The sequence below is a fragment of the Osmerus mordax genome, chromosome 3 (assembly GCF_038355195.1).
Source record: "Osmerus mordax isolate fOsmMor3 chromosome 3, fOsmMor3.pri, whole genome shotgun sequence".
In the NCBI taxonomy this organism is placed as follows: domain Eukaryota; kingdom Metazoa; phylum Chordata; class Actinopteri; order Osmeriformes; family Osmeridae; genus Osmerus; species Osmerus mordax.
Window position 1 is genome coordinate 4,742,754 of NC_090052.1, and position 22,622 is coordinate 4,765,375.

At 50.3% G+C, this 22,622-nt stretch overlaps 1 protein-coding gene across 1 annotated transcript in view; it reads left to right on the top strand.

Annotated features, from left to right (window-relative positions):
* Positions 1 to 666: 666 nt before the first annotated feature.
* Positions 667 to 22,622, top strand: part of LOC136939648 (protein shisa-9) — a 44,730-nt gene continuing 22,774 nt past the window's right edge. The window contains exons 1-2 of the mRNA XM_067232210.1: positions 667 to 1,217; positions 19,834 to 19,949. Coding sequence (XP_067088311.1) covers positions 667 to 1,217; positions 19,834 to 19,949 — 667 coding nt within the window. The remainder of the gene's footprint in view (positions 1,218 to 19,833; positions 19,950 to 22,622) is intronic.

Below are 22,622 nucleotides of genomic sequence, written 5' to 3' on the forward strand. Positions count from 1 at the left end.
GCCGGCGCTGTCAGGAGCCCAGATCTCTCATTTCAAGGATTATTACACCCTGTCCACGGGGGTGGGGGTGGGGGTGGGGGGGTGGGGAATGTTTATAAAAATGCCTGCGGCGGGTTCATCCCTTGGTGTCACCTCCTAAACAGGAGGTCACTGCTCATTCCTGGATTTCCTCTCACTTCCAACTGGTGTGGAGAAGGTAAACGAGGTGCGTTTGGCAGTGTGTCGTCCTTCTCAGCCATGCCAAGGACAGTGTGTGTTTTTACCTTGGACTGAACCACTGGGGGATCGTTCCCCAGAAGCATGGTGAGATCTGAGATTGATTTGTTTCCCCTGCTTGCTCATCGCCCCCTTGATGGCAATTTATTTCTGCACTCGGCGGAGCTTCCAGTGACTCGGGGCTCTAATAGGTCCCAGAATGGTAATTGAATGCTCTTTCTTTTTACAGGCAGTTGCTATGAATATAGCCTAATACAAAAAAGCTTCCCCGCTCTTCTTAAATCTCAATTGTGAAAATATACATTTTTTGGAGCGGCAGTATTATTTGCCAAGCAAAAGACAAGCCAATATTCTTGACACAGTATTTGCTTGCCAAGGATTGCAGACTGACTGAAAAACGGAAAAACAACCTCTAACCACCACAACAACAACATTGACACAACAGCCAACATGGCCGTCCGTTCTGTCCTGGTCTGTCTGGCCCTCAGCCTCCTGCTGGGCCTCACGTCTCTGGGCCAGAACTCTGGGGGCACGTGGGCGAACGCTCAGGACACAAACCAGACGGCAGCACCCTCTATCTCCCCGGAGGTGACGCTGGCCACACCTGGCGCCGCCGACGTGGAGGACCAGACCATACCCTCGCTAGGCAGCCGTTGCCGAGGTTACTACGACGTGATGGGCCAGTGGGACCCGCCCTTCAACTGCAACGCCGGCATCTACATGTTCTGCTGCGGCTCCTGCTTCTACCGCTTCTGCTGCCAGTTCAAAGTTCACAGCCTGGATCAGATGGCGTGCTCCAACTACGACACGCCCGTCTGGGCCAACACCGGCAAGCCCGTCGCGCCCGTCACCGAGGTTCAGGAGGAGCCGGACCGGGATCGCACCCACATGATCGTGTACATCATCTGTGGGGTCGTGGCCATCATGGTGCTGGTGGGAATCTTCACCAAGCTGGGCCTGGAGAAGAGCCAAGGGCGCCAGACCGACATGACCAACTCCAGGTGAGTGCTCAGGGATGGGGACGGCCAGGGGTGGGACCCGGGTGGGGGTGTGGGAGGAAGGCCCGTGTGCTAAGGGGCGAGGGTAACGGGTGAGAGAGCAGGCGGAGTGGTCCGAATGGATCACCTGGCGCGAGAGGGGGAGCGGTCAGTCGACGCCAAGGCGATAACGGGTGTGGAGTCTATCTTTGAACACGGGGGAAGGGGAAGGAGTTGATTTGTAGCGTTGCTATTTTTGTTTTGGTGGAGGCAGCCGGCATGGGCAGTAGCTTCTAGCACACTGTGGTCAAACGAGGGAGAGGATGTTTTGGGTGGATATTGACAGCAGCCGGCTGGGGAGCTGCCAGAGGCTGACACGGGTCAGAGCGAGGGAGGGAGAGTGGGGGGTGGGGCGGATGAATGGCTGCTCGACTGGCTGGTTGACGTGATCTGGCTGGCTGGATGAGTGGCTGGATGCCTGGTGGATGTGAGCTGGCTGGATGACTGGTGGGTGGTAGTTGATTTGTTGGCTGGGTGTGACTGGCCATGTTGATTTTTAAGAATCGGAGCGCAACAGCAGTGCTAAAATACGACAAATAACTAGCTTTCACATGAGGTGTGTTTAAGGTGACGGAGGTGTGCTATACGTAGTAGCAGAACCCTAATAACATGGCTGCCGGTCACGCCAATGACAACAAAATCATCTTTTAAAGATTTCAAAAATGCTGTCCTATTTTTACACTCAAAACAAGTGGTCTCCATTACCGACATTTGTGCTCGTTCATTCAGCTATCCGGCCTCTCCCTATCCGGTATCTCTGATCTCGGTGTGTGGGCTGGTGCAGAGGGCACAGCCCCACCCGGGCAGATTGGGCTGTCCTCCCAGAGAGGTGAGCGAGAGGGAAGACAGCGATACCCGAGCTCTCCTCTGGATCTATGATCCGGAGCCCCAATGACACAGGCAGCCTGTGGAAGGGCGAGCTACTGGAGCGCGAGGGCCGCAGCGCTATGATTTACCACAGCGCAGCAGTGCCGACTGGCTCGTTATCTGGCTGGCTGGCTGAGTGAGTGGGTGTGTGGCTGGCCGGCTGACTGACTGGCTGGCTGGCTGGGTGAGTGGGTGTGTGGATGGCCGGCTGACTGACTGGCTGGCTGGCTGGGTGAGTGGGTGTGTGGCTGGCCGGCTGACTGACTGGCTGGCTGGGTGAGTGGCTTATTGGCTAGGTGGTTGGCTGGCTGACTGGGTGTGTGGGTGGGTGGCTGGCTGGCTGGCTGGCTGACTGGTTGGCTGGCTGGTTGGGCTGAGAGGTGTTTACAAACTTTGATGATTGTGAAGAAGAGGGGGCAGGGGGCAGGGGTGAGGGGGGCAGGGGAACACAGTGGTTAGGAACAGGAAGAGAAGTGGTGACTGGGCAGGGGTGGGCACAGGGATGGAGGCAGGTCCGGGAACGGGGCAGGGGCTGAGCGTGGTAGATCCCATCGATCTTGGGGGTAGAAACTCAATCAGTCCAGCCAGCCTTGTTTGTCCCAGTCATCAGAGACATTGATTGACAAAGACCCTCGTTTGAAGGTTATGCCAAAGGGAGGAGATATATGGAGCCGAACACGCACACATGGATATCATAAATCCTGAGGGCACCGCTCCGACAATGTGGATGGGTTGTAGAAGTGTCCCATAAACAGATCACCTCTCAAGTATTACAGCTTTATGTGAGGGGAATTGTCATTTCTATGAAGCCTTATTACATGTCTACCTGAGTCAGAATTACTGAAAACACGGAGAGGGAAAGGACCATGAACATAAATTAGCAGCAGATTGTCGTCATGTTAATAACATGCTGGTGCATGGCTAGTATAGTATTTACCTGTAATATCTGGTTTCTGTTAGAATGCGTATCTGGTCTTTGGCTCTAAAAGTATGCTGCTGGTATGTCTGTGTTGACAACAACAAAGAATTTTACTTGTATGTTTCTCTGGCTGCTTTGGTGGGAGAGATCCCTTAGAGGTGTTGTATCTGGTACAGCGTGCGTGTGTGTGTGCGTGCGTGTGTGTGTGTGTGTGTGTAAGGATAGCAGCCTTGCAGCAAAGCTTCACAGTGTAAGCGTCTGTGTGTGATGACTTTGGATGTGCCTTCTAAAGGCTGTGTTTACACTCTGCCCAAATCCCTGCTATTGAATGTCACTGAATACTGGAAGTAAGCCTCAGAAAGCCAATGAGTGAAAGAGGATGCTCATTGACTTTTCAGGCCGCAGTGTAGTATTTTAGAGTTACGTTATATGTTCAAGGTAAACCGAGAGCCTACTCCTGGAATTGTTTGGGTTCAATCTGATACTACAATGTATTGACATTTATCATCTTTTAGTGGGTCTTTTAGTGTCACTGTCATTGTCTTTGAAGAAACCCTGTCAGCTACTTGTAACAATAGGACAACACGCTGTTTGTTGTGGTCTGATGTTTGTTACAGTGCATGAGGCCAGGCCTCAGTGAAAGTGCCCGGAGACCCAGTTTCCTCAGTTGCAGTGCAAAATACCCAGGTTTCTTCCACGTTGTGTTGAACATCTCCACTCCACTGACGGCTTTGATTGCAAGGCACCGACATCCCATGCATCTGTGCTCGAACGGTTTCAGTGTTTATTGCTAAACTACCACCTCCCCCCCCACACACAGCCCCGTGTTGAAACCGCGTCCCATATCGTCGCTGCTGCCCCGCTCCACCGGCTCCTGAGAGAGTTCTCCGTGTTTGTTTGTTCCGCCAGCGCCAGCCTCATCATCTCCAGCACAATGTTCTCCAAAAACCTTGCCTCACGGCGTCATTAAAAATGTATCATCTCCTTTGATGGAACGATTTGGCTGTGGTTGGCATTGGAAATGATGAATGTGCCAAGTAGAGTTAAACTCAGTTTACTGGATCTCCTGCGTGACTTGGTCGACCTGGACGTGCAGCAGAGAGATAGAAATTGAGATTGAAAGAGAGTGGGAGAGAGAGGGAGAGAGAGAGACCGAAGGACAGAGAGAGGTAGAGAGAGAAAGACAGAGAGAGAGGGACAGAGAGAGAGAAAGAGAGGTACAGAAAGAGAGAGAGAGAGACAGAGAGAGAGACACAGAGAGAGAGACAGACAGAGAGAGAGACAGAGAAAGAGAGAGAGAGAGAGAGATGTGCATGTCTATGAATACAGATTTAGATATTGCCTCCCAACCTGAACCTGCTGGGCCCATTTTTACAATGCCGAGATTGACTCTGGTCTGCGCCATGTTCGAAAGTACATGTTCGAGAACAAATATATGACTTTTCGTATTTTTTATTAACTTTTGTTCACGTCCAACTTGGTGACACAGTGCTGACTGCAGCTTTCACACGTCTCCATTGTCAGCGACGCCTGCGGTGGTGTACATCGAGGCGCGTGTCATCCGCTGTGGGTACCTGCCTTCCTGTCGTGCCCTGGTCCCACGGGAGATGCTGTCCGTCACTCTGTGTCTGTCAGTGAGGCCCTGAGTGGTCTCTGCTGTTTGATAACGTCGAGGCCTTGGACAGTGACTCACTCACTGACAGCTGCAACCGCTGGTCTGATCTGTTCGTCAGTCAGTGTGCACCGGCAAGCCAACAAGGGAAGGGACGGGGGGATGGAAAGACAGAGGGATGGAGGGAGGGATAGAGGAGGGAGGGTGGACTAGTGACATATTGGAATTCAGAAGGATGTGAATGTCCTGCACACTGCTGTCGTTCCTCTGAGGTTTGATGAATGGAAGCTGTAGGGAGGAAGTCAGGCGAGTGCACCACCATTACGGCTCTGCTATGGGTCCAGGCCTCCCAGTTGCAGGCAGGTGAACGGCTCTGAAGGCCAGGCTTTGGAAACTACGTTTAAGCACCGATGCTCCTTAGGCCTTACCCCATACACACGCATAAAATACACAAATACAAACAGTACACACACATGAACACACACCCCCACCCCCCACAGACAAACAATTCAAATACAGCAATACCGTTGTTGGGGAGGTTGTGTATTGGCTCAAGGTTGGGTTTTAGTCACCATGGAGCGTCGGTAAGAACACTACAAGACAAGGCAAAGGTATTCTTAATTTCTTTTACCACAACAACTTTGGGTTTGTATATGTTTGTTGGTCTGTGTGGTTTAGTATTCAGCACACGCATAACATCTGTAACTATGTTAAACGTCTATCCTTTGGTTTTCATCACTCTCTGAACACAATTAACATCTATCGCTCCCATCGCCTCTCGTTATTGCCTTCTGCGACACTATTGGCTAACCCAATGCATGGCTCTCACATGCACAGGGGATGCAAACTCCCCTCCCATAGTTGGCCAAAGTATGCCTCTCATCTACTCTCTTTTACAACCGTTTTATAGTCTAGTAAAATCTAAGCCCAAATTGCGCAATCAAGTGGAAGAGCAATATGCCCATGCTGAAAACCGATTCAACACAATGTATGGTTGTGTGTGTGTGTACGTAGTGTATGTGTGTGTGTGGGAGACAAAACCTGTTATTGAGTGTGACATCACTTAGAACCCCACACCACACCCCGATGCAGTGTAGGGAGAGAGAGGGAAAAAAGAGAGAGCGAGGGAGCGAGAGACCTAGATGGCAAAGAGGGACAGAGAGCGAGACAGAGAGAAAGGGAGAACAGAGCAGAATTGTAAGGTACAAAAACAACCTCTCATCTGTTGTTGCATTGTCCCTGAGACCTAGCGACAGATCTTCGTCGCCACGGCATCCGTGGCGTCACCAACCCACTCAGGGCAACCAAATGTTAGCCTTTTACTGCAGTACAATCAGTTTTTTACAGAATACTGTACAGCTTGGTTGACAAAATCCTAATGAGCAGCTAAGATTTCTCTAGAAGATGTCTTCACTTGAGGCTTATCCCTCCTCCTGAGTACATGACACAACTTTGGATTCAGGAACTTCTGACAGTGTACATTTAGGACCGTAATTTGGTGTGTGTGTGGGTCTGTGTGTGTGTGTGTGTGTAATAGAGAGAAAGAGTCTGTGTACCAGTGCATGTGAGTGTCTGTCCATGCGTCCAGGACATGCAGTCCAGTCCAGCGCTGGTCCTCCTTTCCTCTCCGCCAGGCCTGGTAATGGGCAAGGCCTGGGTAGATTGACGCCGTGCCAGACCCGCAGTGACAGAAAATCAACGACTAACTTGTCGCGATTTGTTGGAGCGAACTCGGCACCAAGCACTATCAGTGGCTGAAGCTATGCCCTCTCTCTCGCTAAGCAGCTCCCCCCTCGCACCCATCAAGCTCTCCTCCCCCTCTCATCCTCCTCCTCCTTCCCTCCATCCCTACCATCCTTCCAGACTCCTCTCCAATCTCTCCCCGGTCTCGGTAATCTTCTTATCGTTATGCGCCATCGGCTCGCCATGGGAAGAAACACAGCCGGCACAGAAGAGAAAACAAAGAGGGAGATGATTATCCGAGCCGGGGAGCTCGGGAGCAGCTCCTCAGCTGGAGGAACGAGCAAAACCCCTAAACGTCGTCCTTCTCCTTTCCTCTCTTACCCCAGCACGTACACTTTCCTCATATTCTCCCCGTTTGCGTCCCTCCCTCCGTCTCCCCTCCTCTCCGCTCGTTGATCCCGCGGTCTTGTGGTGGCGCGGTACAGGAAGGGGGGTGGGGGGTGGGGGGGCGGGGGGTGACTAAAGGGGATCGTGAGTCCAAATAGTGTGTAAGCGGTGGCGCCGGCAGAGCCGGCAGGCCTCATTGGCTGTGGCGGAGGGAGACTGGAGAGCAAGGGGGACTGACCTGTCTGCAGGCCAGGAACGGGACTCTCTCCCAGAAGGGGGGGGGGGGGACCCGATGGCCAGGGCTGGAGCTGGGGAGGGGAGGGGCACTGCTGGATGAGAGCCGGAGCGAGAGAGCTCGTGAGAGAGAGAGGGAGAAAGAGCAAGAGCAAAATCAGGCTTCAACTTCAAGAAGGATGTGTTGATTGTCTCTATCCTCCATGTCTTCCATATCTGCGAGATGAGTTCATTGACTTGTGCTTTTTTTTTTTATAAAATGGCATGTGTTTCACCAGTATTTGTTTTCACCACACTTGACCAGTATGCAGACATATCTCTTCAACTAAGCCTGCCAAAAGGAGAAAGAGTGATGCAAGGGACAAGAGAAAGTGGAAAGTATTTTTGAAAAAGCAAAAACCTCCTCCTCTCAGTCTTCCATCCTAAAACCTCCAGGTACCCTAACCCTAATATCTCCTTCTCCAGCCCTGAGATGTGCTCGTCTGAAGCTGGCGTCTGGCTGCTCTCAGGGGGCCTTGAGGAGCAGCGCACACCTGTCCTGCCCAATCACAGAGCTGGTTTCTAACCTTTTGGGCTGGAAAGCTGCAGTCATTCATCTCGACTCGGCCACATTTCCGCCCACTCCCTCCCTCTCTCTTCTTCTTTCTCCCTCTCTCTCGCTGTCCATCCATCTATCTCTGCCTCTTCCCTGTCTTTGTTGTACTGGTTGCGGGGCTAGGCGTCGCTCCCTGTCCCTGGTGCTGGGTGTGGGCTGGGGGGGAGGGGGGGGGGCTGGGTGCTAGAGGCTGGGTGCTGGAGGTAGGGGCGTGATTGATGGAGGTTGGAGAAACCACGCCTGCTTTAGACAACGCTGTTTATCATCCCCTCCCCAGCTGGACTACAGAGGCTGCGATCACGATACCACAGATGTGGAGCGGAAGGGCCATTCCCGTCGGAGATATCCCTGGAAATATCCCTCAAGATATCTCCTCGATATCTCCTGCATCTCTTCTATCAGATGGAAAGAGAAGGATCCTATTGGTGATTGCAGCTAATCATTCATCCTGTCCGCTCTCCGCTCTCCTCTCTCCTCTCTCTCCTCTCTCCGCTCTCCGCTCTCCTCTCTCCTCTCTCCTCTCTCCTCTCTCCTCTCTCCGCTCTCCGCTCTCCACTCTCCGCTCTCCGCTCTCCTCTCTCCGCTCTCCTCTCTCCTCTCTCCTCCGCTCGCCTCTCTGCTCTCTCCGCTCTCCTCTCTCCTCTCTCTCCTCTCTCCGCTCTCCGCTCTCCTCTCTCCTCTCTCCTCTCTCCTCTCTCCTCTCTCCTCTCTCCTCTCTGCTCTCTCCTCTCTCCTCTCTCCTCTCTCCTCTTCCTCACTTCTCAATTTTTGCTCCTTACTCTTCTCTTCTTCCCTTCTGCATTGACCACTTCAAAAGTGTCATTTGAGAAATACTACCCCTGCCTCATTGGTCGAAAGCCTCCAGCCACCGGACAGTTTTCTCCCCCCGACCCTCCAACCCTAGTCAGGACTCAGCGCCATCCAGCCATGAGAGAGACCAGTTGGCCTTGACACGCGACTATTAAAGAATTCTGTTTAAATGTGGACATACTTCCTACTGATGCACAGCGTCTGATCTGTGCCCCTCAGAGGGTCAGAACCCCGGGTCTTTGATCCGAGCTCCTCCTTTCATCTCATTCCTGCCGTCACACACACCTCTTTAGTCAGACAAGCAGAACACACTGTACGACAGCGTTTTAACACGCACACACACATTATCAATTCTGCTTCTGAATAATTTATCCATTGTAGGAAGAAGTCAGGTCCATGTGGGATAAGACTTTTTATTGAATATAAATTGGAATTGAATTGATTCACATTTCTTCGCAATTCACAGCACTTATTAATATTACACCTAAGCTGTGAATGTGATTAATTCTGACAGTGGCTTACTGGCATTCAAACTACGATGAGTCAATCAAATTCTATTTACTCTATTTTGTCTCAGTGTAAACACAGGTTTGGTTTCACTGGCGTTCTTCGTGTCAAAACAGTTTTGCTTGTTTCGTACGGAAACAATTTGTTCTCTACATACACACATTGACAGTTAGCAAATGCCAGATTGTCAATATGCTAATTATACTGTGGCCATATCAACGGAGCTAATAACATCAATGTCACTGTAATGCACTTTCAATTACAGAATGATCCTGCACTGGTATACAGTGTGTGTGTGTGTGTGTGTGTGTGTGTGTGTGTGTGTGTGTGTGTGTGTTTCTGTGTGTGTGTTTGTGTTGGGAGGAGGGATTGAAACACAGTGCCGTTGAGCTTGATAAAGACCACAATATAATACTCCCACTGGCCTGGTGAACTGATTGTAAGTCAATGAGAAGCAAAATTAACCCAGCCCCCAAGTCCAGCCCCAGCCCCAAGCCCACATCCACAGCCCCAGCCCCAACTCCAGCCCCATCTCCAGCCCCAGCCCCCAACTCCAGCCCCAGCCCTACTGTACATATGTCACTGTTTGATCCAAAAAGAGAGAAGCGCACTGAGATGCTTCTGGGTTACATAACATGTGACTTGTCTTCAGAGAGAAAAAAACAAAAAGGGAGGAATGGCGAGAGAGAGAGAGAGAGAGAGATAGCAGTGGAGAGACATAGAGAAAAAGAAAGGAAACATCAGAGAGGGATAGACAGAGACAGAGGGACAGCAAGGGAGAGAGAGAGTGGGTGACGAGGGAGAAATCACAGGAGAAGTATGAGAGATCAAGCCCTGAGGACGTGTCCTCCTCCTCCCTCTCTTCCTCCTTCTCTCTCCTCCTCCCTCTCTTCCTCCTTCTCCTCTTCTAGCCCTCCTCCTCTCCCTCTCTTCAGCAGAGCCAAAGCACATGCTCTTTGATGAGTCGTAGTGCGTCTTGTGTCCTTTGCTGCCGGCTTTCAATGTGACTAACCCTTCGAATCCCCCCCTCCCCTCCCGCCTTCCTCCTTCCTCCCAATCCCCTACCCCTACCCCTCCATTCCTCACTTATCCTCCCCTCTCCCTTCTTCCCTCCTTCCCTCTTGCGTTTGTGCAGCATCAAACAGAATCTGAGTCACTCTGACATGTTGGGAGGCTTTCCCATTCATGGCACAGAGATCTGGGCAGAAGTGATCATGATAAATCACAAGGACGACTACTTCACTGACACCCTCAACCCCCCCCCCCCCCCTCCTTGCGTCTCTCTACCCCCCTCTGTCTCTGGAAGTGAGGAAGCTTCAAAAGGCTTTCTACACAAGTAACTCTGCGCACTTCTAAGGACTCTCCTCTCTTCTTCTCTCTTTCCCTCCCTCCCTCCCTCCCTCCCTCCCTCCCTCCCTCCCTCCCTCCCTCCCTCCCTCCCTCCCTCCCTCCCTCCCAAGACAATAATTCCAATCCTCCGTTTTGGCAGTCGCAAAGTGTTCGAACTTGTCAACAGGAAGTGGTTATTGAATGACTAAAAGACAAAAGGATTCCTAGTCTGTCCGTCCCCCACTTCACTTATCTGGAAAAAAGAAGCCAAGCAGCCTTTTTACTCCCGTTTGAGGCTGCATGTTGCTCTCCCCTGGGAGTGTGGCGTACTTTTTCCAAAACCTCCATGTGACATCTCCCGCCCTGCAGACTGATGACTGTGTGATGCGTTCACTTAGCTAGACCATGGCTCCCAGGACAACACGCAGGCACAGAGACACAGTGAGGACAGACTAACACTGCACCTGCATGAGTGGGACAAACTCACACCGAAGCACACACACACACACACACAAGCTATAAAAATGCATGCCGGCAAACAAATGCTGTACGCTTTGGCACGATCGGAAACTGTATGCGCGCACGCAATGAACACACACACACAAACTGACAAAACACAAGTACACAAACGCACACACACAGCCTCGTAACAGGTGGATGCTGTGCAACACACATTCCAGCTGGCGAGCAGACGGATTGGCTAACAGACCCCGCCCTTTTCCCCTCACCCCTCCCTGTTCAACCCACTGAAGCATGATTTGACCACAAATCTATACCACATCCATAGCTGGCATGTGACGCACGAATACTTGACATTTGTATGGGTGTGTGTGTGTGTGTGTGTGTGTGTGTGTGTGTGTGTGTATGTGTGTGTGTATGTGTGTGTATGTGTGTGTGTGTGTGTGTGTGTGTATGTGTGTGTGTATGTGTGTGTGTGCTGTTGTAAGACGGTCTGGAGGCTGACGTGCTGGCTTGTTCTGAATCAGCTCGAGGGACGTTTGGCCAAGTGAGTCAGCATGGGCCCTGTGTGGTACCTCTGACGCTCACACTGTCTCTGTGTTTGGGTGACACAGTTTGTGTTTATGTGTGTGTGTGTGTGTGTGGTATGCGGGTTTGCACGTGTCTGTGAAGGTGTCTGTGAAGAGTTTGAGCATTCCGGTATGTGCATGTCTGTGTATATGTGTGTTTGAATGTGCGTGTGTGTGTGGGTGGGTAAATGTGTCCACATACATGGTGTGCGTGACCCTGGATGTGCTGAGCGGGGCAAGACAAACCGAGCAGGCTCCTAGGGATGAAGGCCTTCATTAACAACCATTGATTTGGAGTCTGCATGCTTGGTCCAGAAGAACCCAGCCATATTCATCTTAATGATAGGAAACTAAGCAAACTGGTGGGTAGGAGGAGGGGAGAAGGGGGAGAGAGAGATAAAGAGAGGGGGAGAGAGAGAGAGAGAGAGAGAGAGAGAGAGAGAGAGAGAGAGAGAGAGAGAGAGAGAGAGAGAGAGAGAGAGAGAGACAGGGGGAGAGAGACAGGGGGAGGGAAGGAATCATAGCCACATAGTCAAAAGTTTGAAAAGATAAAAGAGCATTAAGAGCCTTAAGAGGAGAGATAAAGTGACAGATGAAAAGGTAGATGGATTTAAAGTTAGGTGTTCTCTAGGGATGGACGCACACATGAGCGCACACAAACTTTTTCATTTTAATACATGTAAAAGTTTCAATTTTTAACCATTTCTATTTAATACGTACATGTTTTACAGAATGTTGTTAATACACCATTGTACTAAACATTCTGTGGGGAAAATACAAATAGGTTTACTGTGAACACCTACTTTGAATAAAGTACCTTCAATGAAAGCTCTGTCTATCCATATCAACCCAAATCATGTCTGTGTGTGCCTCCATGGAAACTTCTGGGCTATCTTTAAGTAAGCGTGTGTGTTTCTCGATGTGTTCCTTTGTGTTAACCACGTCCTGCGTGTGTTCGTGTGTGTGTAGTGTGTGAGTGAATCAGAGGCCAGTTTGTCATGTTGTTGCTCCAGAGCCCTGATTCAAGCTGACAGGTGAAGCTGAGCGCGGCTAAACAGCACATGTAACACGGAGGGGATGAGCGAGAGGGATGGAGGGAAATGGAAAGAGAGAGAGAGATGGAGAGACAGAAGAAGGAAAGATGGAGGGAGAGTGAGAGATATGGAGAGGTCGGGTAAAGGGGATGAGGAAATAAAAAACAGAGAGGAATAGATGGAAAGAGAGACAGTTATAGAGCGAGAGAGGTGGAGGAGGGAGAAGGAGAGAAAACGAGAGAGGGCAGTGGCAGAAAAAAATGGGAGCGAGAGAACAAGAGAAAGAGCATGAGAGAGACGGGGGGGAAGAAAGGAGATTAACTATAAACGGAGATTGGGGTTAATTGGCATTTTATCAGAGGTGGCTGGTGGAAAGGAAATTTCTCCTGCTTCTCCCCCACCACCCACGGCGTCCCAGTATTGTCTGTTTCTAGTCATCTGTCAAGACGGCAGTATTAGTGCCATGCCAATCAGTCACTGTGACTGGAGCCAAGTCACTTAGAGGGCAAAACAGAGGAAGGGAGGGAGGGATGTTGGATTAGATAGAGGGAGGGAGGATGATAGAACGAAGGGACGTGGTAAGACTAGAGAAATGGAGAGACTAAAGAGGGAATAAAGGAGAGAGACTGGTCAATGAAAAACAATGAAAGTAAGATGATGGAATTGGAGTGGATGCCATTAGTGATTTGGTTCTTGTATGCTTGCAAGGACCGCATTGAAAAAAAGAATGGAGGGAACGAGGTAAAGATACAAACACAGGGAGCATGGCTGGAATTAAAAGCATGAGGGTTGGACAGGCTGATAAATTACAGTCATTGATGTAACCCACCCAGTAGATATGCACTCACTCATGTGTAAAGAATAGTGACAAACAGAAACGTGTGTGTGTGTGTGTTGGCTAGCATGATAAATGAGATACAACAATTGAGCGTGAGAGGGCCAGTCGATTAGGAAATTGTCCTGCATTGTAAGAGTGCTCTCACACACTTTCCCATGTGAGGATGTCCGTGTTTGAAGGCTGTGTGTGTGTAAGAAGGGCATGTGTGCGTGTGTGTGTGGTCCAAGGAATGTTTTCATGTTTATTTTGAGAGCAGCCCCTGTTTAACGCAATACTGTACTCTAGGCTTGTGTTTTGTTGGAGGTCAACCAATGTGTGAGTGATCGTGTGGGTGGGAGCAGGATGTTACAACGTGTGTGTGCGAGCATGCACGTGTGTGTGTTTGTTTGGATCCATTTTTATCTAGAGATGAGCACTGATAAGGCTAGGAGCAGGCATGACACATTTTATCAGAGAGGTGAGATTCCCTCATGGGACGGTCGATCGATTGGCCAGTAAGCGTTCAGCAATGCATGCCATTCATCCCCCCCCAAATCTCACTGCAACGTACAGATGGAACAGCCTCACAGTGAAATATGTTCTCCAGCCACACGCAATATACTGAGTTTACGTAACGCATAACAGCTAGTTAGGCTATGCTAGCCTACGCACGACGAGAGATAGACGTAACAGCCCACAGCATGTAGCAGCTAACACTAGCTACACTAGCTACGCTAGCAACCTAGCGCCATGCGTCACAGCCTGAGGTAGAATATGGGGTCGTTAGCTAGGACTGCTAATGTGCCAAGAGGCCATCCCAGGACGTATTACAATGCAATGGCGATGGAGCGACATGCTAAAGCTAATTCATGTGAGGTGCCCTGACTTTGAGAGCAGGCTGGTAACATGCAGGGACATGTCACGCATGGCCAGGGCCATGTTGGATGGACTGCTGGACGGGGGTATCCATTGAGGTTCCATTGATCTCTTGTCCATACTGGGCTGATGGATGTGTCTGAGTAGTATGGTGTTGAGGGGGTTGTTGTAATATAGATTATCGTTCTTTGCATGGTATGATCTCAATAGCCGTGTCAAGCAGTGATGGTGTGGTGGGGAAGGTTTTCAGGAAGGAAATTGCATGGTGAATGTGTCGGGGTGATGCTTCGGGGTGTGATGATAGATTAAGATCAGTCCCTACGGGATGATGAGCTGGGAAGGTTCTCATGGGTGGACGTCGGTCACGTGACAAACGGGTGTTGTCTTGGAAGGCCAAACGCAAACAATAACATCAATTGGCTTCTAAAATGGGTAACCATGGAAATGTGTGTTGCCGTGGGGATGAGTCCTCCCTCCCAAGGGTAAGAATCTCAAAAGAAGGACAGGTAGGCTGTGGGTAGTGTGTGCGTCCACGTGACAGCTACGCTAGTCCCAAGTGACATCATGTGCCACGCTATTGCGGACATGGGCCTAAGCTGGTTGGTGGTGCTGCCCCTCACATGGGCTTCTGGGACATCAGCTAGTGGTGCTGGAGAGCCTTGGTGATCATTGCAACAGGAAGATAAACAACGGATCAAGAGACAGGGATGTCAGTGTGTGTGTGTACACAGGTGCAGTGTTGCATGGCCCAAAATAGTCTTATTTTTATGTAAATAATTCCAGCAAACTTCACAATAAAAGTGTAAACTGTATTAGACTTGTAAGTACGCGAACCAGTGTGCCGCGCAGACAACCCATACATTTAGCCTGCACGCCGACACAAACACACACTGGCATGAGTATAGTGCCTCTTGGCCACAGAGCCATGCCAAGAGGCACTATTTGGCAGCTGTCGGGTCTTGTAGAGAAGGGGTAAGTAGACGGTCGTGGGCAGCTGTAGGCCCCAGTACCAGGACTGCTGGGCCTCACTATCTGGCAGCAGTGGCATCAGCCTCCATGGGCTCCCACGCTGAGCACAAAGCATAGCCGGAGGGGGGGGGGGGGGACGGGCGGGACACAGAGGGCCCAAAACACAGGGGAGTAGACTAGTAGTGCCCCCCGACTTCTCAGCGGGGGGCACAGTGAGCCATTGATCCATAAACACTAGCAGTGTTCTGCCGATTCTGTCATACAACAAAGACAGAGTGAGATGGAGATGACAAGTGTTCAGATGAGTGTGTGTGCGTGTGTGTATGGAGTGATAAATAATGATTAAACAGGTCTACCGAGGGACTGCCTGCTGAGCTTAATCTGTCACTAAGAGACAAATAAAATATGAATGGAGCATTACCACACATGCCCACACACACACACACACCCACGCTTACACACACACACACACACACACACACACACACACACGCATGCTTACACACACACACGCTCACACACATGCTTACACACACACACGCTCACACGCGTGCTTACACACACACGCACGTCACACACACACACATGCTTACACACACACGCTCACACGCGTGCTTACACACACACGCACGTCACACACACACGCAGCTCTTTCCCACAGTGCTGGAGGGTTCATATCTGTTTTTGTTTGTGAAAGTTTCTCTGGTACAGCTCCCACTTCCCACCCACATGTAGCCGTGGAAACACCCCCCCCATGGGAGATGGGGCTGACTCACCGTGAAGCAGGGTCTCATCACCAACCCCCCCTTGACAGAAAACTAGCCGGGGGGGGGGTCGGGGTAGGTTCTGTCTCAGACACAATACAGCCCTGTTGTGTTTACCGATATGTTTTGCACAACAGGTCCTGGGGACATGAAAGACTCTCTAAGCTGCTGTGACACTGAGGAGGTTCAGATATACAGTATGAGTACAGGAGGACACACTTGGCTTCACAGATGTTTGTTGAATTATGTATTTTTGTGTTTAAAGTACAGAGAAGAGCTCCCAAAGAACAGTCAGCCTAGTACAATGTTGTATTTTAAGATGTCACAGAAACAGTTAGATGTTAATAACCTCAATGTAGTATACTGTACCTGTATGTTCAACCCAAAACATTTATATGAAGTAATAACATGACAAAGTGCAGCTCCCCATTAGTATTCAAGAAAATTCCACCCATGGTTAGGATGTGTGTACTGAAGCAATGGGTTGGGAGTGCGCAGACAGCTGGAGTCCAGTCACGATCTTTATTAGATTGCCCGGCCGTTATTATTAATAAGAACCTGTTCTTAATTGACTAATCAGGTAAAATAAAAGATTTCCTGCATGTCCTCTTCCCCCATCTCTCCCTCTCCTTCATTTCCTGTCATTCTTCACTGTCAATCCCTATAAAGCAGAAATGCCCTACAAGATATCTTCAAAATTAAACAAGTAAAAGATGGTCTAGAGAGCTGAGGACTTTGACCTCCTCAGATTCAGACCCAAACATGTAACAGAGGTGTCACGACCCAGAACATCGACATGCCCTCTTGGTCTTACAATACATAATGAAATGTCAATAAATGCTGACTTGGACAGTCAGCTAAAAAGCTCCAGCGCTGTTTTTAAAGTGGCAAAGGCAAAGGCCCTAAAGCCTATAGAACAGCACTTAAGTCCCGATCAGAGTACAACTTTTGTACAGCAATGAAGTCCTGATCAGAGTACAATATTCTAGTACTGCAAGCCAATCAACAACTTTAAGTGCCGTCTGTTTTCGGAGTGTTTCAGGTATTTTACCTCTGTCATCATATACAGGGTTTACTTTAAGGCAATCTCAAATCTAACTGAGGAGCTGTTGTTAAACCTAACTCAGCGTGAAATCGCCTTCTAAATCATTAATCTACTACACTGAACGTTTCAATGTAGGTGTTTGTGGAGAGTCTCTCCTCGGTTTATCTCCTGCAGTATCCCGAGGTTAGATTCATTAGCTTCCTGTAGCGTTAAGACACACAAGGAGGACTAGCAGAGACGCATGTCTCTCTCCCGCTCTCTTTCTCTCTCGCCCTTTCATTTGTAATTATCACACGAAATTCATAGTAATTACTTTACCGAATTGTGACGCTTTAATTTAGACGCGTGCATCGTTCCTCCCCTCCCTGAAAACACATGCTGTGTGAACCTCAGCACGATTCAAGATAATCTTTTCCTATAAACGACTGAATGATCACTGATTGCGAAAGCCGAAGGACCGCCCTTGCTTGAAAGCATTCCGTCAGGATAGATCGTGGAATCCATTTTAAGCAATTACCTTCCGTGGTTAATTGCTTTTCGTTAACGCTTACGCAGTATATGGCTTACGAGGTCCTTCAATTTGTTACCATTATCAATTTTAACAGCCTAGTAGGTGCTGAGTTTCCACCTCTCAGATTTACATGTGTTGGCTCACATCAAATGTGTCCCGAGGCACTGCGATGAGGTCTACCCCCCGGTACTCTGACACGGCAGAATTAGGCACGTCTAAACCAAGAGAAAGATCATTTCGAACCCTAACACGCCTCAAGAAGTTCCAGAGTCTTGGAGAGAAGTTCCGGAGCTTTGCCAGCCCCTCCCACTCTCCCCCTCAGGCCTAAAACCGCCTCCACTTCTGGGCTTTAACTCTGTAAATTTTGTGCTGACACACTGCAGCTGATAAGGGTTTGCAAGAAAAAAGAAGAAAAAAAACATTATGGTTATGTTTTATTCATGAATCGATTCATTTCCTCTTCTCTTGTATTAACGCTCCAATCAATTTCTAAGTAATTAGACCGCAAATGAGCTTCATCTATAGCTTTGTCTGAAAACAACCTCCAGATAACCCTAGCCGAACAAAACACAGTTGAACTTTAAGACAGAGGAAAAAGTCTGTGTCTGTCCAAACTGCCGCTATAATGGCAGAGAGATGGAAGGACAGATCAGATATCAACACGTGCATGGGTGTTTGAGTGAGTACGTAGGCCTCCGTGTGTGTGTGTGGTAGGAAACATCCTCCACTAGCAGAGCGTCAATTAACACCTCGTCAGTCGCCATCAGAGCAGCTGTCCGACAGACACAAGCGATAAAAAACATCTTTAATTGAAATATTTCAATCTGGAGCACGGAGAGAAATGCTTTGCATTTTTTGCCAATCAAAATAAGCAGGACGCCACCAAGGGACTGCTGGCTTGTGAGCAAGGAGCGCTCTTTGTAACTCTCTTGGTGGGATGCAAACGACTGCAATGAAAACTCGGCGAAGGAGTTCTGTCAGCCCTCAGAAGCCTGTTTGGAGAGCTCCGCGCCTCGGCCAAACAAACACTTTCCCTGGGTGCTTATCATAAAAGGGACAGATCCTTGTAGAGGCTGTGGTTCCATCCGGATTCTCGGTGGCTAAGAGCGATTGGCTTGTACCCTCGCCGTGGAAACGCTTGCTTTGAGTTCCTCTGGTCGTCCTTGTATTGTCTGAGCCCCGGGAGGGAGATGGAGACGAGAGAGAGACAGAGACAGAGAGAGAGACAGATAGAGAGACAGAGAGATAGAGATGAGAGAGAGACAGATAGAGAGAGACAGAGAGAGAGATAGAGATGAGAGAGAGACATAGACAGATAGAGAGAGAGACAGAGAGAGAGAGAGAGAGTGTTTGTGAAACCTTGAAAGGGAGTTGGAGTGATCTCACATCAGATCACATATCCTCTCCTCCCTGTTGGACGGCTAGATGGCTGGGAGATCGGCCCTAGTCCTGGGGCTTTGAAGAACAGGGGGAGGGGAGAGAAGGGGAAAACAAGCAGGACTTGACAATGCAAGCACCGCAAGCTCTCCCTGAGAGTAAGGAAACATGAGGGAGAGGGAGGCAATGAAATCATGAGACCGGGATAGAGAGCGGGAGCGAGAGAGAGAGAGAGAGAGAGAGAGAGAGGGAGAGGGAGGGTGCTCCACATGCCAAAGGGAGGACAAATTAAATGGAACTAATGAGATGAGAGAGGACAGAAGCTGGCCAACATGTGTTGAGTGTGTGTCACTTGGGATGGTATGAGGAGAGCGTGTGTGCATGTGTGTAGTGTGTCCGGGCGCACGTGTGTGTTGATCAAACATATCGTTTGAGGGCTTGGCAGAGAGAAACCCCCCACTGAAGAGAATAGGGGTGGATGGAAGAGGACTGGAGGGATGGAGCACACCCTTCTGTGGCCTGGGGGACTCTGTCCTTGTGTGTCCCTGCCTGTCAATCCGGCCGTCGCTACGGCAACGGCGTTAACCCCATCCCCCCCCCCTGCATCCCACCATCACAGTAGTTATTGACATGCTGGGAGTGGTGTCTGGGCTTGCCAGCACGCATGAATGTCAGCAGCTAAACCAGCGCTTCCTGTCTCCGTGACCGCTGCGTTCTGGGTGCGTTCTGGCTGCGTTCTGGGTGCATTCTGGCTGCGTTCTGGCTGCGTTCTGGCTGCATTCTGGGTGCGTTCTGGCTGCGTTCTGGCTGCGTTCTGGCTGCGTTCTGGCTGCGTTCTGGCTGCGTTCTGGCTGCGTTCTGGCTGCATTCTGGGTGCGTTCTGGCTGCGTTCTGGCTGCGTTCTGGCTGCGTCTCCCCAGCCTTGTCCTGGGAGAGAGAACTCTGAGAGAGCTGAGAGAAGCACCCAGTCTCTCCTTAGGTCTCCAAGGTCACGACACACTCTCCAGGTGTCGACCTGAACGATGGTTTCACGGCCTCGTGGGTGTTTCTTCAATCTGGGACGTTTTTGGAAGGTTCGGATGTTCCGGTGTAACAATATGAGATTGTTGCGTTCGATCGTAGCGAAGTGAGCGATGCTGGTTTTATGTGTTACCTGTGTTGAAGGCTCACTCTCTCCCTATCTCTCCCTGTCCTCCTCTCTCTCCCCTCCCTCCAGGACCCTGACGGAGCTGTTGAAGCAACCGGGCGAGGCAGGGGGGGTGGACGGGACCGGGGGTCACCACCCCATCGGGAGCAATGGCATCTCAGGACGCTGCCTGCGCAGCAACAATGGTGAGTCTTCGAGGGGTCACCACTGGGGCTCGCAGCTGGGGCTCACACCTGGGGCTCACACCTGGGGGTCACACCTGGGGCTCACACCTGGGGGTCACACCTGGGGCTCACACCTGGGGCTCACACCTGGGGCTCACACCTGGTATTGTGTCCTGGGTCACCCCTGGGCCAAACACTAAACTACATATTTTCAATGTCTTCTGGCGTCCAGCTGCTCCAATATAGACTGGATTTGCACTGGTTGGATGTTAGCTGTTATATAATATTAATGGTGACGACCCAACATGGTCAAACCCAATTGCAATATTCAACATTTTCAACAGCACTCAACCCTGGTTTCCTGAGGATTCTTAGAATCCAATAGATAACTATACTATGCTGCCCTAGTACGACTGTGCTAGCACTCTCATCAGTGGCCTTTTAGCACTCAATATGCTAAATAGGGCACTCCACCCTCTGTATAGGGCACTCTGAAATTAGGATAGGGCCCTCCTGGACAGGGTATAATTACAAGAACAAGGCATCGTTGACACATGCATACACACACACAGCCATACACCAGGGCATACACACCCAGACACACACACACAGACATGCACCAGGGCACATACACCCAGGCACACACACACATTCCCTTGTTATTGTGTTGGGTGTAGGGTTGTAGCGGTCTGCTCCAAGGCTGAGTGGAGGGACAGGGACAGGTCGGTCATATTTAATTAAGGTGTAATTATCCATGTTCCAGTACAGGACCTGCTGACAGGAAAGCTCTCTCTCCATCTGTCTGCATATGAAAGCCCTCTGACACCCTCGTCCCCCTTCGCACAAACAGGAGCACACACACACGTGAAACAAAGACCCCCACACACACTTCCTTTCATCTTCACCGTGCCTCGTCCCACAAGTGACGTTGTCCCTACGTTCACCTCTTTCCGTGCCTGTTAGCATCCTTCGATTCCTTCACTCTGCCTCTCTTTTCTCTTGCCAAAGAACCCCCCCCCCCTAATCCCTTCCCTCTCCTCCATGTTGCACTCCCTCCCTCCCTCTCCCCATCCTGTGTAAGAGGGAAGTGTTGGGTCTCTTATTAGAGTTTAATTAAGTGATCATTACCTCAGGAGAGGCTGACACAGCAGGACATGGAGGCTGCTGAGGCCCGTCTGTCCCCCCCCCCAACACACACACACACACACACACACTCACTCTCCCCAACACACACACACTCACTCTCCCCAACACATACACACTCACACACTCACTCTCCCCAACACACACACACTCACTCTCCCCAACACATACACACTCACTCTCCCCAACACATACACACTCACTCTCCCCAACACATACACACTCACTCCCCCCAACACATACACCCCCCCCCTCCCCTTCTTCCGCCCCTCCTCCACCTCCCCCTCCGGGTTCCTCCACAGGTCCGGAGACAGAACCTGAACTGCCCCTCTTGGGTATTTATTAAAAACCACAGACCACACTGGGGAGGAGAGGCCTGTGTGGGGAAGAGGATTAGACGGAGGCGCGCAGAGGAAAGAGGAGAAGGGGACAGGCGAGGAGAGAGGAGGGGAAAGAAGAGAGGACGAGAGGAGGAGCACCAAAGCAGCAGAGGGAATTGGAGCAGATGATGGAGGAAACACCGTACATCTTCATTGGGCCTATCTGCAGAGAGCGATGCTGGCATGTTTGAGAGAGAGAGAACGAGGAGTGGAAGGATGAGGGCCCAGAGGAGGGAGCGATGAGGGAGGGCAATAGAAGACTAAATGACAAAAAGCAAAGTGAGGGAGAGGCGGGAGGGGGTAGAATGATAGATAAGGTTCTAAAAAAAAAACGTGAGAGATCGAGAGTTGGGGCGAGAGAGAGAGTACGGGAAAGAGAAAGAGAGGGAAAGAGGAGGGGAGGGAGAGAGAGAGAACGATCATGCTGTGACATTGTGTGAAATGAACCTTTAAAGAGAGGGCTTAGTAGGGTTCCCTATAGTCTCACACACACGCACTCACACACATACACATCGAGATATACACACACACTCACACATTGCTATTCAGGTCTATACTGTGTCCCTTGTAATGTCTGTGATTTAACTAACATGATACGGATAAGACTGTTGCTCGAGAAGGGGCTGTAGAGCACAGTGTGACCAGGGGGTTAGGGGAGGGGACCTGGCAGTGTGTGTGTGTGTGTGTGTGTGTGTGTGTGTGTGTGTGTGTGTGAGAGTAGGCATGTGGATGTGTGGATGGGGGTGTATGTGCACATGTGTCGGTGTGTATGCATGTGTGTGTATGTATGTGTGTGTGTGTATGTGTGTGTGAGTGGATGTGGGTGAGTGGATGTGTGTGTGAGTGTATGTGTGTGTGTATGGGAGTGTATGTGAGTGTATGTGTGAGTGTGTGTGAGTGTGTGAGTGGATGCGTGCGTGTGTGAGTGTGTGTGAGTGGATGTGTGAGTGTGTGTGAGTGTATGTGTGAGTGTGTGTGAGTGTGAGTGTATGTGTGAGTGTGTGTGTGTGGGAGTGTATGTGTGTGTGTGTGTGTGTGTGTGTGTGTGTGTGTGTGTGTGTGAGTGTGAGTGTATGTGTGAGTGTGTGTGTGTGAGTGAATGTATGTGTGTGTGAGCATGCTGCTGGCAGGGAGAGGGCCAGCTGGACAGTCCTCCTCTGGTGTGGAGCGC